Source organism: Eubalaena glacialis, chromosome 7, assembly GCF_028564815.1.
Source record: "Eubalaena glacialis isolate mEubGla1 chromosome 7, mEubGla1.1.hap2.+ XY, whole genome shotgun sequence".
Classification (NCBI taxonomy): Eukaryota; Metazoa; Chordata; class Mammalia; order Artiodactyla; family Balaenidae; genus Eubalaena; species Eubalaena glacialis.
In genome coordinates this window covers 11,956,234-11,970,677 of record NC_083722.1, presented here as the reverse complement: position 1 = coordinate 11,970,677, position 14,444 = coordinate 11,956,234, and the positions used below count along the sequence as shown (strand labels likewise).

General features: G+C 49.8%; 1 protein-coding gene across 9 annotated transcripts in view; it reads right to left on the bottom strand.

Moving 5' to 3' along the window:
* Positions 1–14,444, bottom strand: part of JARID2 (jumonji and AT-rich interaction domain containing 2) — a 240,623-nt gene that overhangs the window by 22,789 nt on the left and 203,390 nt on the right. For all 9 annotated transcript variants that reach the window (XR_009701536.1, XM_061195743.1, XM_061195749.1 and 6 more), the window contains one exon: positions 6,453–6,685. Coding sequence is in view for 8 of the 9 variants with exons in the window: in XM_061195743.1 (XP_061051726.1) it covers positions 6,453–6,685 (233 nt within the window). In the remaining variant the exon portion in view is untranslated. The remainder of the gene's footprint in view (positions 1–6,452; positions 6,686–14,444) is intronic.

Genomic DNA, 14,444 nt, shown 5'->3' with positions numbered 1-14,444 from the left:
CTGCCCACAGAATTTTAAAATCCACGCTAAATAAGTAAAAAACAAAACAAAAATGCTATGGAAAGAAAGGAATAAGAGCACTCATGTGGCTCAGATGCCGGTCACGTGCCACGCCCAGAGGTGCAGCTGTCAGCTGTGGGCGTCTGCCAGTCAGTCACCTGTGAGACGGGCCCCAGGGCACCTCACTGGGTGCACCTCGCCTCTCTGATGCAGCAAAACAGGCCCGACCCCTTCTGCACAGATGGCTCCCATTTCCCGCCCCTACAAGCGTCCACATTCGATCCTACGGGAATTTGGTAAATGATCAGCCTCTCTTCACAGCCATCTTACAGCTTGGACACCACAATAATTTTGTGACACACAGAAGTCACCCTCATTTATAAAAAGAAGCCAGAGTGTGACAAGGGTGGACACCAGAAAAGCATTAATTGCCAAAGGATGATGACGGGCCCAGAGCAGGAGCTGACGCTGGGCTGGTTTGGTGTGGACACCATGTCACAGCTCTGCCTCTCAGTGGCCTCTGACATGTCATTTACCATCTTGGGCATCGATTCCTCACCTGCAACCAGGGATGCCAGGGTTACCTGAGCAACACCACCTCCCCAAAAGGCAGACTGAACATTACACATGCTCACTGGGAAACAGAGCAGAAACAGCAGCTGTCTTTTCTCACCAATGAGCCCAGAGAAGAAGGTGACCAGGAGGAGGACCTGGGCTCCCGAGTTGGGGAAGCCACCTGGCACCTAAAGCAGTTCACTCCTCTCCTGTCCACACCCGATGCACCCACGGGCTGTGCAGCTGCCCCGCCCCGAGGACCAGGTTCTGGAGGGCAGGGCCTGAGTCTCAGCGACCTCTGCACTGGGCCCAGGCCCAGCCCAGGTCGCTGGGCCCCATCCCCAGGGTCTCCCACCAAGTAGGTCTGGGATGGAGCCCGAGAATCTGCATTTCTAATGAGGTTCTGGTGATGCTGAGCCTCATCCAAGGACCTACTTTGGGAACCATGGCAGCAGACTATCAACAGAAGGTTCTGAACACAGAAAAAGGAAAGAAGCCCCCAGACCTGTATTTCTTCATTCGCCAATTATACGCGGTCCAATCAAAGCCATGAATTCTTGGTGTGAGATTGTGTTCCATGAGCCAACCCCGGGGCGTTTGGTAACCAGGTTTCTGGGGAGCCAGCCTTGACTTCTGGACTCGGTGAGGTCCCAGACTCCACTGGGGAGGGAGAGGCCAAAGAGAAGGCCCAGGAACTACAGCCTGGATGCACACTGCCGGCCACTCGAGAAAGAAGCAGGACTGACAGAGCAGGTGGTCTAGAATACGTAACAGGAAATTTAAAAACAAAACTAGCAGCCTGGCAACAATAAATTAAAAACAAATTTATAAAACCGGGGGCAGGGGCAAAGAAAAAATTTCCATGATAAGTACCACTAACATGGAATAGGATGTATGGTGAGGAATGCAAATACCTCAGATTTTTAACTGTTCTTTCAAATGCTTCCATTGACTAAAAACAAAACAGACCATTTAGAAAAACTAAAGGAAACAGTAAAACCCTGCTGAGGCTCACAGAAAGAGTTTTCCATCAGCGAGATGCTCAGGGATCCGCATCTTCAGAGAAGACACCCCTCGAAGCCCTCAATCTGTGGTTAGCCTGCTCGGACTCTCACCCAACTTACACATAAGCAGACGCACGGCACCGCTAATCTCTTCTTGAAGATGAGGATCCGCCAGCAGAAACGGCAGCCACCGCGCAGTGGACACCACCAACCAGCTCCTGCCGGCAGAGCCCACTGCCAGCCGTCATGTCTTGCCGAGGTTTAGGTTCAGTGCCTCCCAAACCCGGGAGCCCTGTGAACCCCTGGGGAGCTTGGAAATAATGCTGATTCCAGTCTAAAGCCCTCCCCATCCAGATTCTGACCTAACCGGTGAGGATGGAGAAAGGGGCTCAGTGTGTGCAAGTCCCAGACAGCTCTGCGCTCCCCCGACACGGCTGTGCACCTGCAGGAGGCCAGGAAGCCAGGCTTCCACTCTCCCAGATTCTACCTGGAGGAACAGCGCAGGGCCCCGGGTCAAACCAGTCCGGCTTCTCGGGGCCACCTGACCTCCTGGCTCACTGTCGTACAGGAAATTCCAAATTTTCACATGGTGGAATTCTGCGTAACTATTTCACCATCTTCAGTGGCAAAAAGATCACCTTCTTGTTTATCTATTTCTATAAACACAGACGCCTAGTCATTGGCCTGTGCTTGTCTCTGGGGTCCAATGAGTAATTGGTACCAAAGGAGACAAAGCTATGGAGGGAGGCACTGTCTCACCTTCACACTGAGCGTCTCCCCAGCCACCGCTCTATTCCACCATGGAATAGAGCCCAACGCTAAGTTTCACCTCAACACGCGCCCAGGTCACTTGGCCAGCCCACCACACGGGCCTGCTCTCAACCCTACATATCTGGAGGAAGTGCTGACACGGGGAGAGGGGTCACTGTAATTCACTGGAGAATCAACACTCCGGAGGCGGGAGGCCCGAGGCAGAGCCCTCCAGGGGGCAATAAAAGCCCTTCAGCTGAATAACTTAACATCTCTTCAAGGTGCTCCTTCTCAGCTCAGCTGTGGGCTTCTGACGCTGCACCCCACAGCTGTCACCCAGCTCTGCAGGAAGTGGGGTGTCTCGGCCCACCACCGCCCACCCGGCACCTGTAGCTCAGGTTACCCCTGTCCAACAGACATGAAGCGGTCCTCTGTTCAACCAGAAAGTCAACTACCAAACTCCCATTTCCCACTAGAGGGAGCCATTGAGTCGAGTGGCTCTGCCCGTCCTCTCAGAGCAGCAGCAAAGGAGCCCAAGAGAAACACTATTGGTTGGGGACAGTGCATTTGGGCTTTAAAATTCAAATTAAATAGCGAAAGAGCCCAAATGAACAGAATTCACTGGACAGGCAGCGAGCTACGGACAGGGAAGGCAGGCAGGCCTGCTGGTGTGGCGGGCGCCGGGAAGGTAGTGGGCAGGGGGACGAGTGGGACGAGGCGGACGCAGCCCTGCTCTCCAAAAGGAACGCCTGGTGCCGGTCGGAGCCCCTAACCTTCCCAAAGCACCTGCCGCCTCCCCTCTGCAGGCCACCTGACCCACTCACAAACACCACGTGACAAAGGCGCAATTCAAACTCCCCGCGTGACCTGATGACGAGCACAGTCAGACCTTAAACATTCTTCTAGCTAAGGCGAGTCTCTCACATTTCTCTCTGGATGCTCGTTTTTCATTTTCCAGAACGTTGAAGAATCCTCCTCATTCTTTGGTCTGAACAGCTCAACCTCCTCTCTCCATCCTACTAGGCCAAGACGTTCTGCAGCTGCCGTACATCTGACTGTGAAAACCTCTCCTCAAAGGTACCACAGCCCAGCAGACCCTCCGCCGGGCGTGTCTGCCCTGCCATGCAAGCTGGTGGTTTGCTTCCTCATGTTATGGCTCGGCCTCAGCGCAACAGATGAGAACCGGGAGGTGAGCCGGCGGGGGGCAGCCTCATCGTCCACGTCTTCCACCTCCTGGCTTACCAGCCACACACAGCTGTCTGCCAAAACCTCCACGCGACACGCTTGGAAAGCATCTCCACGCCCTCTCTAGGTGTCAGAATGGTTGCTTCTCCACCCTCAATTTGTTACTGTCTTTTACTGCACATTAACTCGACACCTACCACACATCGAATTCATCACCCAGGGCAGTTCCAGGGCTGCTACCCATGTGTGGGTGTCACCTGGCACACCGGGAGCCTTTGGGAGAATAAAAGCTGGAGGATTGGGGAGGCCCCTCACACTGAGTTCTCGCGCTCTGAGTCTCAAAGGCCGGGGGCTGGGACTCTTATGAAGGTGAGCACTCCACCCAGCCCCGTGAGAGGCAACGTCCTAGTAAGAAGCGCGAGCTCTCGGTGCATTGGGGCCAGCAGGGCATGGTCACTTCTCAGCAGCACCCCTACACAGGGCATCCCTCCACCCTGCCAGCTGGGCTTCGTACAATCACTGATCTTTTCTTTCAGGCTGACAGAAAAAAATTAATCATATCTGAAATTACGGATCCGAGTATTCTCTGGGCCTCCCGTCTTTTATGCAGTTGAAAAGATGAAAGGTCAGATTCTAATCACTTGCATCAGGCCATTACAAAGGAATCTACAATGGGCTTCTATTGACCTTTTTTCTTAGAGTATTTAACTAATGGGATTTGATGGTATCAAAATTATCCTTTCATTTCTCACAATGTCCCTGGGAGAAGAGTTGGCATCATTGGCTCCAAATGAACAACGAGGCTCAGGAAGGTTAACTATTACAGCTTAAGTCTCGGTGAAGGTCGTGGTCAGAGCCCAACTAGACCTGGGAGTCCTGGGTCATCCCACCCGGGTGGATTAGACAGGGGAGGGAGGGCAGGCAGGCGGGGGTGGGACGGGGACGGTTACACCCCACCTGCAAGACCTGAACCCAGAAAGCCGGCCAGGCTCCTACAGTCACTCAGATGACAGTCTGCCCTGCTACCCAGGTCTCTCCTCCATCTCCAGGCTGTGTGTAAAAGGGGCCACGTGAGCCTGCTGTGGATCAAGGGGATGGGGCCATCCCAGGGAAGGGGTACCTTCTACTCCCCTCAACTCTCACCTCCAACTGCGAGAACTCCTCTTGTTCAGTTACAAAGGGAAATCCTGAACTGAGGGGCAAGCGCTGGGGGTTGAGGATGAGCTTGGACCAACTGAGATGGGGGTTTACTCAATCCAGCCTCACGTGTAAAAGTGAGAGAGAGAGAGAGAGAGAGAGAGAGAGAGAGAGAGAGAGAGAGAGAGAGTGATTATGGTTCTATGTGAATAAAGTCACACATTCATTCCTGAGATTCCTGCTCCACAGATGGACCCCTTCCCTCTCTAGACCCCCTGAATTGTTGTCTTTCATAAGCAAAGATCTGGAGGAAAGTTCTGCACAAGGGCCTGTCCGGCCAACCGCTTTGGAAATGGAGTGGGGACTCAAGACACCAAAGGGATGGTGCGTCCTATACTTTATGTCCTGAAACTCGGGCACCCAGCTCGGGGGCGGCCAATTCCACAATCACGCTCAGGTGTTCTCGTGAGGAAAATGTGAGGTGTGTGTTTGAGGAACAGTGGGCAACGTTTAAAAAATGCAAAAACCACCTGTTTAATCTCAGGATAACACTTCAGAGGCACCAAGTGGCCATCTGAGGGCCGTGGAAACATTAAACACGAGGACTCTTGCCTCGTCCACTCCAGCTGGAGAGCTGAGTGATATCTGAAAGCTAAAGGTTAAGACTAATACTACGTGTGTACACACACCATCCTATGTATGTGCATGCATGCAGTTACATATTCAGAGACAATGGTCCCCAACGTCATCAAGAATGAGAAAGACCATGGGGAAAGAGCAATTCAACAGGAGGAGTTCCCACCTTCACACCACAAGGGCCATCTATTAGTCTCTCCACAACAGCGCCCGTCAGGGAATCTCCAGGCCACCCGCAGCTCGCCCAGAATCAATCAATCTTTCCAGATTAGAGTCCTCAGTCTATTCTAAGGCAAGTTTTAACTGTCTGTGACAAAATTCCCAGTGTGGAGAGCTAGTCTCCGATCCCCACGGCTCACCAACTCTCAGATGCGGTGAGAACGGGAGCAGAGGGGCCCGGGGCGGGGGCCTCACCGAGCTCCACGCCCGCCTCATCCCCAGTGCCCCCTCCCAGGTGCTGAGAACTCTGTCCAAGCTCAGGGAGAGGTGCCCACAAAGGATCTGCGTTCTGGATATGACCCCGAAGTCAGGGCGTGTGGGGGGTGGGGGGGGGGGCGGTGAGCAGAGCGCGTGCAGCCTCCGCTAACCCTAAGGGCGCAGGATGGAGCGAGTGTCCCCCGCGGCTGCACCCATCTCATCACCGCCTGCAGGCCTATCAGAAGTCCTGCCGCGAGCCACCAACGTGTCCATCAAGAAAAACAGGGACCACTCCAGGCCGTGTGCAGGCCTGTTCCAAGGTAACCTGTGGCTCCCGGCCTAACCTGAGGACTCCTCGCCTCACCTGGTGCCCGGGGCACTGGTGCGGGGGAGGGGTAACGAAGGAGTGTTCCCTCCCTACCCTTCTAGGGCATCCCAGCAAGCGAGGGTCTACTGCTGGTGGCACCGGGTGCTGGCAGCATCCTCCAGGGAGGGATGCAAACCCACCAACGGCCCCGCCTGATCCATCTTCACGGTAGGAGAGGCGTGTGCACTGGCACCTCTGTGCCCAGGTCATGTTTCTCTCACCCCCTCTCACCTCTGAGCATCCTTTCCTGCCTTCTGAGCTCTGGAAAGATGGATCTCTCAAGGCTACTACTCACATTTCCCCTTCAGTTAACTTGATGAAACGCGGCGGTGGCATCTGGCAGGAAGGCCGGCACCCTCCGGGCCAGACCCTGGTCCCCCGGCGGCAGGGCTGGGCTTTACCTGTTTCCGTAAGTCCTGAGCCGACCGATGCAGAGGGGGGTGGTGGTGAGCGGGGAGCCCTCTGGCAGAGGAGCCCGCGGAGGGGGCCGCTGGGGGGTGGCTCGCGGAAGCCTGCTCCCTCCGGCCGTCGGCCCGGGGATCACTGTGCTTCTCCTTCGCCGGAGTGGCCTCTTTGCTTTTGTGTTTCTGAACAGGTTCCTTCTCCCGTGATGACCTGCTGGAACCATTGAAAACTGGAAAGTAAGGAGAGAGGAAGAACAAAGTCACTACAGAGGATGCTGCCTGCTGCCAGGTACCCTAAATCCCCCAAAGACAAAAGGAGAAAGAAAAGGAAAACATTCTGGACGAACATCACATCTCACATGCTCTCAAGTCAAAACAACCACCACAAAGGACAGGAATAATCCTAAACACAGAGAGACCAAAAAATAAAAAAAGTTATGAACACATCCTAGGAATTATCTGCTTTGGTTGAAACCACTGAAAAATCCATTTTAAAAAATCCCTACAGGGACTTCCCTGGTGGTGCAGTGGTTAAGAATCCACCTGCCAATGCAGGGGACACGGGTTCGAGCCCTGGTCCGGGAAGATCCCACATGCCGCGGAGCAATGAAGCCCGTGTGCCACAACTACTGAGCCCGTGCACAGCAACTACTGAGCCCACGCGCCACAACTACTGAAGCCCACGCACCTAGAGCCCATGGTCCGCAACAAGAGAAGGCACCACAATGAGAAGCCCGTGCACCGCAACAAAGAGTAGCCCCTGCTCACCGCAACTAGAGTAAGCCCGCGCGCAGCAACGAAGACACAACGCAGCCACAAATAAAAAAAACAAAAAACAAAAAACAAACAAACAAAAAATCCCTACAAAACAAAAAAATAAACACACACGCACAAAATACACAGCAGCCCTCAGAATATCAACATCACACCTTAAACAAAAAGAGAAGAATTAAAATGAAGAAACCAACACAGGGGCTTCCCTGGTGGCGCAGTGGTTGAGAATCCGCCCGCCAGTGCAGAGGACACGGGTTCGAGCCCTGGCCCAGGAAGATCCCACATGCCACGGAGTAACTAAGCCCGTGCGCCACAACTACTGAAGCCCGCATGCCTAGAGCCTGTGCTCTGCAACAAGAGAAGCCACCGCAACGAGAAGCCTGTGCACCGCAATGAAGAGTAGCCCCCACTCGCCGCAACTAGCAAAAGCCTGCACACAGCAACAAAGACCCAATGCAGCCAAAAATAAATAAATAAATAAATAAAACAGAAAAGAAACCAACACAGTCTCATTCCACGAACAGGACCACCTCATGTATAAAGATACAGGGGATCTGAAAAAAGAATATGTTCTTCAGTTTAAAGTAACGCATTTAAGGCTGCAGATCTGCTGACGGATATGGGTGAGGACACAGCTGCTTCACCTGACCCCTCAGTGACCAGAGAAGAGGGCCAGAGAGGCACAGGCGCTCTGAGCCGGACCCGTTTCTATCCCAGGAGTCACAACACACCTACAAGTATTAAGTATTTGCCGACAGCCCAGGGGCCATGGTCAGGCGGGGAAGTCACTCAGCCTCGGAATCCAAAGGGACTGGACCTTACCCTCACGCCCATTTTACGGAGGACGCCAACGGAAGGCGAGTGCCGAGCCCAGGCCCTGCTGCCTCCCAGGCCCACCCTCCTGATCCCCAGGGTGTGCTCAGTGCTGGTTCCCCATGTGCCTGCTGCACACCCCCCGAACCCGCTTCCGGGAGCTGAGAAGAGAACAGCGATGCTCAGGGTCCTTACAGGAAACTTCATCACGCTGCCGCCCTGAGGTTTCTCCTCTGTTCACAGCCAGGACTCGCGCTCCAGGAAAGACCTGGCGGGCCCGGCACTCCTCCACGGCACCCACAAGCCCTTCACATCTGCTCCTCTGGTTCCCGCAGGTCCCCCCCCCCCATCTCAAACCCCCTGGGCAGGTGGCCTATTTCTCCAGGGAAGGAGGAAGGATGCCCCAAGCTTGGCTGCCCGGCCCCACGAGCTCCAGGCGGAACAGCCAGGGAAGCCAGTGAGCCCTTTCAGCTGTCATTTTAAAAAGGCTCCTGGAGCATTTCCTGACAGAAGGAGCCTTGAAAGGTCACTGTGTCCACCCGCCCACTGGGTACCTCCACTCCAAGGCTACCCACCCCCCAACCAGGCCTTGCAGAATTCCAGGCAGAAGTCACCACAGGACCAGTCAGCTGTAAAGAAAAACTTCCTCCTCCTTTGAGTTGAAACCTCTTCCTGAAGCTTAAAGACACAGAAGTCAAACCCCCTCTCCCACTGGTCCATAAGACAATAACGTATGTCTTCCAAGGATGCCCTCCCCAGTGCCTTCAATGCTTTCTTTGTCACCCCCATTTGTCTAAGTGTCCTTTAAATTACATTTATGCCTTGTAGATTGCAAATATTTTCCTCTTTTTTGCTTTTCCATCTGTTATGTTGCTAAATCTGCTAACCCACATTTTCAGTTTCTTAGCTTAGAAAGTTCTCCCATGGAGCTGGTCAGAGGTGGGGACTTTCTTACATGCAGCCAGCAGCACCGCACAAGAAGAAGAAGAAGAAGAAGAAGAAGAAGTAGAAGAAGAAGAAGAAAAAAAAAAAAATCCTAACATATTTTCAGATGGTATGATATTCCTCTAAGTTTCCCCCTAATTGTTTCTGATTCGATCGCTTAGATTTGCTTCTTTAGTGCACTTGTTATTACACTGTATATGGTGTAACACAGAGATTTACGTTCTCCATATCTGGATTGGATGTGAACCCTGATCTCTAAAGTTGCTCCCAGCCCCAGTGATTACACACTCTAAATAGATTTTCAATACAGACGTAAAGACCATGCCACAGCAAAATACGGTATATGATCCTGTGTTGTGCAAGGCTCTGCTGGTTACTTTGTTAGAGAAAAATGGAGCGCTGAATGGTTGGCATTTATTCTAAGTGTAAGTAACTACACATTGTCAGAATCCATCCATCATACCCAAGCTGGCAATATCTGCACTTGCTTTCCAGACAAATTAGAAGCAACATCCATAAGAAGTCATACTTCAATGTGATTAAAAATCAAGCCAAGGAATATGAATCTAGGCAATTCTTGACCGTTCACCAATTTTCTAAGGCAGTGAACATAGCTCCTTTATTGAAACAAAGCACAGAAGTTTCATCTTTTTTTTTTTTAATCTTAAACACTCCATACTTTCCTGAGCTTTGTTACTGCCACCAAGATGAGCAGTGTGCTAATTCCAGAATTACTGACTTCTCTGGTTGGTTACAAAAAAAATTTATTCTGGGGGTTGGTCCCCTTTCACAAGAGTGTACGAGCGGTTCAATTCCCAGCCCTAATGTCTGCACCTGGGCAAGCTGTGTAAATCCTCAGTTTGCTCGCCAAGGCTGGGGACCACACACTCCTACGTGGAGAGTGTGCAGTGCCCTGTCTGGGTTCAGGAGGCACTCGGCACTGGGGAGAACTTACTGCTGCTGCCTCTTTAAAAGGACCGTCTCAGGTTACTACACGCAGATTGTGGCAAGAGCTCTTCTGGCGTCCCGTCTGGTCCTCCCCGCAGACGCAGTAGAAGAATGGGCTTCAGTACAGCCCAAGGACAGGCCTAAGCAGACTCACCATAACCTCCTACTCGACCCCGGCTGCCTACCACGGCCTCCCAATATCCATTTCATGGGAAAACACAGGCGGTGGCCACGTCCTGGCCAAGCAAGGAGAAATATGATGCTGAAACCACAGCCCTCGTTGTTCTACCAGCTTAACGAGCGACCTGACCCATGGGGGACCCACAGACCCTTTCAGGGGATCCCCTAGGTCAAAAGTACTTTCTTAATTATCCTGAGAGTATTTACCTTTTTTACTGCGTTGACATTTCAGTGATGGTAATGGCTAAAGGTAGATCAGCCATCAGGGAAATGCAAACCAACATGACCATGAAATACCACTTCACATCCCCTAGGACGGCGATGTTCACAAAGATGGATAGAGGCAAGTGTGGGTGACAATGCAGAGTGGAACCTTCAAACACTGCAGGTGGGAATGTAAAATGGTGCAGCCACTCTAGAAAACCATCTGGAAGTTCCTCAAAATGTGAAACAGAGTCACCATATGACCCAGCAACTACACTCCCAGGTATGGGCACAAGAGAAATGAAAAATATGTCCACATAAGAACACGTACACGAATGTCCAGAGCAGAAATATCAACAATAGTTAATAACTGGGGAAAAATCCAAAGGTTCATCCACTGGCATTTAGCTAAACAAAATGGGGTGTTATCTATCCATAAAAAGGAATCAGGAGCAGATACGTGCCCCAGCACGGACGAACCTTGCAGACATTATGGGATGTGAAAGAAGCTAAGGGCAAAAGGTCACCTATTATAGAAGTCCATTCCTATGAAATGACCAGACCAATACATAAGGGACAGAAAGTATGTTAGTGGTTGCCAGGGGCTGGGGAGGGTTCAGGAAAATGGGAATGACTCCTAACGGGTACAGATTTTTCAGGGTGAAGGCGATGAAGACGTTCTAAAGTTGACTGTGATGATCATTACACAACTCTGTGAATATACTAAAAACTCCTAAATTGTACACTGTGGGTAAATTTTATGATATGTGAATTACATCGCCATAAAACTAAAAACAAAACAAAAACAAAAGAAAACTGCAACAGGTAGCAAAATTCAACACAAATCAATGCAGTGGCACCAAACTAAACGAACAAATATTGGTATTCTTCATTACCAGTTACTAGCAGTTAAAAAAAAAAAAAAAGACAGTTTCACTTTGGAAAGTGATAAAGCAATAGAAATTGTTAACAGTATTAAATCTCAACCCTGGAATCCACATACTTTGTGTGACAAAAATGGAACCACAGGACTTCCCTGGTGGTGCAGTGGTTAAGAATCTGCCTGCCGATGCAGGGGACACAGGTTCGAGCCCTGGTCTGGGAAGATCCCACATGCCGCGGAGCACCTAAGCCCGTGTGCCACAACTACTGAGCCCACACACCACAACTACTGGAACCTGCGTGCCTAGAGCCTGTGCTCCACAGCAAGAGAAGCCACCGCAATGAGAAGCCCGCGCAACGCAACTAAGAGCAGCCCCCTCTCCCCGCAACTAGAGAAAGCCCGTGTGCAGCAACAAAGACCCAATGCAGCCAAAAAAATAAATAAATAAAATAAATAAATTTATTTAAAAAAAAAAAAAAAAAAAAAGGAACCACACATAAGGCATTTCTCCTGAATACCAGTATGACGACTATTCCTAGGGAAAAGCACTTGTGAGATTAAGTTGTAAGCTAGCTGCTTTTTCACGGAATGCTATTTTTATTTGAAAGGACAACCGATGTAGTTATTTGTCAGCCATTTTCTCAAAAATGAACAAAGTGAGCCTGTCAAGGAAAAAGTAACTAACAGTGTTTGCTGCCAATGATAGAATTCACGATTTCAGGCAAAAATTACAATTCTGGAAAACCTGTATCTGCCACCATGAGTTTGACGGCCTCTCAACACTTAAAGACTTTCCCGAAGAGCTCAGTGCAGAGAGAAGATTCTTTGATACAACATAATGGAAGGTGTCGATGACTGGTAGGGGTGGATAACCCACTGAACCATTATTTTCAAATGATCAATACAAGACATTACAAAATTGTGTGTGGGTCAGAGAGCCATTCAAGGGAGAAGGCAAACCAATGGATGTTAACGTAACAGAGCATGAGAAGTTCACCGATATGGGTTCAGAGGATGGTAACAACTGACCTTGAAGAAACTACCACTGGTTGAGTCTGGGTGTGAAATCAAAGAATAAAATCTTCACAAAGGCTCCTCCCTCTTCCAACCACCTCTTTGCCTGAGACTGATTTTCTTCGTATATGACTGAATGCAGAAGCGGACCTAAGAATCTAGCCATCATCTCCTAAGCCAGACATCAAGGACATCTGCAGAAATGGAAAACCAAGCAACTCTCCTCACCTGTAACCTTTGGGGCTTGGAATATTGTCCCTTTACATGACAATGTTCTTTGTGTTAACATGTAATGGGGTTTGTGTTATTTTTAAATGAGTAAATATTTCTAAATTACCTCAGTTTTTAATTTTAATATGATAAATATCAATAAATACAATCCACAAAATAAAAGCCTCCTGGGGTCCCTCAATATTTTTTTAAGAGCAAAAACGGGTCTTGAGACCAACAAGCCTGAAAACCAGTAGGCTGGGTCATCTTTTCCATGGTTATTAGCTACACCATGGTTTCTAGAGGGTTTGAGGGACCCTGTACTTATGTCTATACCTACAAACCCCCCAAAAAGCTCAGGCTCTAAAATGAAGCTACTTAAATTTGAATCCAGATAAATCATTTGCTAACTATCTGACCTTGGACTGGTTTCCTGTCCAAGCCTTAGTTTCCCAATTAACTATTTATCTCATAGGGTCGCTTGGAGGATTCAGTGAGAAAATATTAGTCTAGAAAGGATCTTTGCGGCAGCAGTGGGCAAGTGTTAGCTTGTAAAGATCACCACACCACGACAGGGTCAATGCCAGATGGGCATCAGGGCACCAGTGCTCACGGTTTGTCACTCTATTCTTTTCCAGGTGAACCATGGGGGCGAGGCTAGTTGCTAGAACGAGGCTTCAAGGAACTTAGTTAACAGCTGGCACTGTGGTTAGCCAGCAACCTCTTTCTGAGATCCGGGGGCGGGAGGACAGAGCCTTCACTGTCATTATCTGTACCTGAAACAGAATGCACACCTCTGCTTCTGTTCTAATGCCCTGTAGGAGCTCTGACACCACCAACACCAAAAATGACTCCCCAGGAAAACACTGTGGGGAAAGGGGACCCTGATCACAGACAGGCGAGGAAAGAGGGAGGCACGCGCCCTTAACGCAATAAACCAAAGCGGCTGCTCTGTGACCTGCAGCACAAGTGTCTACGAAAGACTATTTGGATCAGATGATCGGGAAAGGGGAAGGTTTTCAAAAATACAAAAATTAAAAATGGAATAAAATTAACTTTGATTTGCAAACAAAGGGAGAGTTTTCAAAGGAATCCCCTTTCTGTAACCATCTTGCTGTTTTACAGCAGCCGTCCACCCCAATGGCAAACACAGCCAAAAAGTCAACTCACGTGTTACCGGGAGGTGGATGGGGGCGGTTGTTGGGTGAGGATGATGGTGCCTGAGACGAGGTATTTTTTGTCCTCAACAGCTCATTAACTTTAAGTGTCGTGGGAACCTGCAGTTTTGCTCCTCCAAGTAATTATCTTTTGTCTTAATTTGTAAGATTCTCCAGAAGAGGAGAGAAGGGGAAAGGAAAAAATATTCACTCTCACAGGAAAAGCCTAAACCCTGTGAACATAAGAGACAGAAAGTTCGAGGTGTACAGAGGACACACACACACTGTCTCCAATTAAAAGAAATAATTGGACTCATTTCTTTAAGGAGAGGAAAAAAGCATTTATCACGGTGAACCATATTAGGAAATTGTATTGTACTCAAATACAAACAGCTCTGCATTCATGAACAGAGACAAATATATTGACTTGTATACACATACTCTGAAAGTAAAATGGTCTGCAGATGAGGGTTTCCACACCACGGCGAGCAAAACCTTTAAATCCAAAGGCTGGTATTCTGACTTAGGGTCACTTCAGAAGGTAAGGTTTGCTCCCAGAAAGGGATGAAAAAGAAATGGGCAAGAAGGCACTTTAGAAACCTCTTCACCAGCAATCCCGCGATCATTTGTAAGGTGGAAAGCGATGCTTTCCAAGGAGGAACTCACGTCTACAGCTCCAGAGAGTCTGTACTAAACGATGTTCCCCCACCTGACTCTGTCCACACAGATCCCGATGAGATTCCTGGGGGATCCACAAGGCAGTCGATAAAACGCTGATCATAAGGTCTTTATAAAACCCTCACTCCATACACAACCTCTTGGAGGGACAGGGATAGTTTGGTTGTGATTTCTAGCCACCAG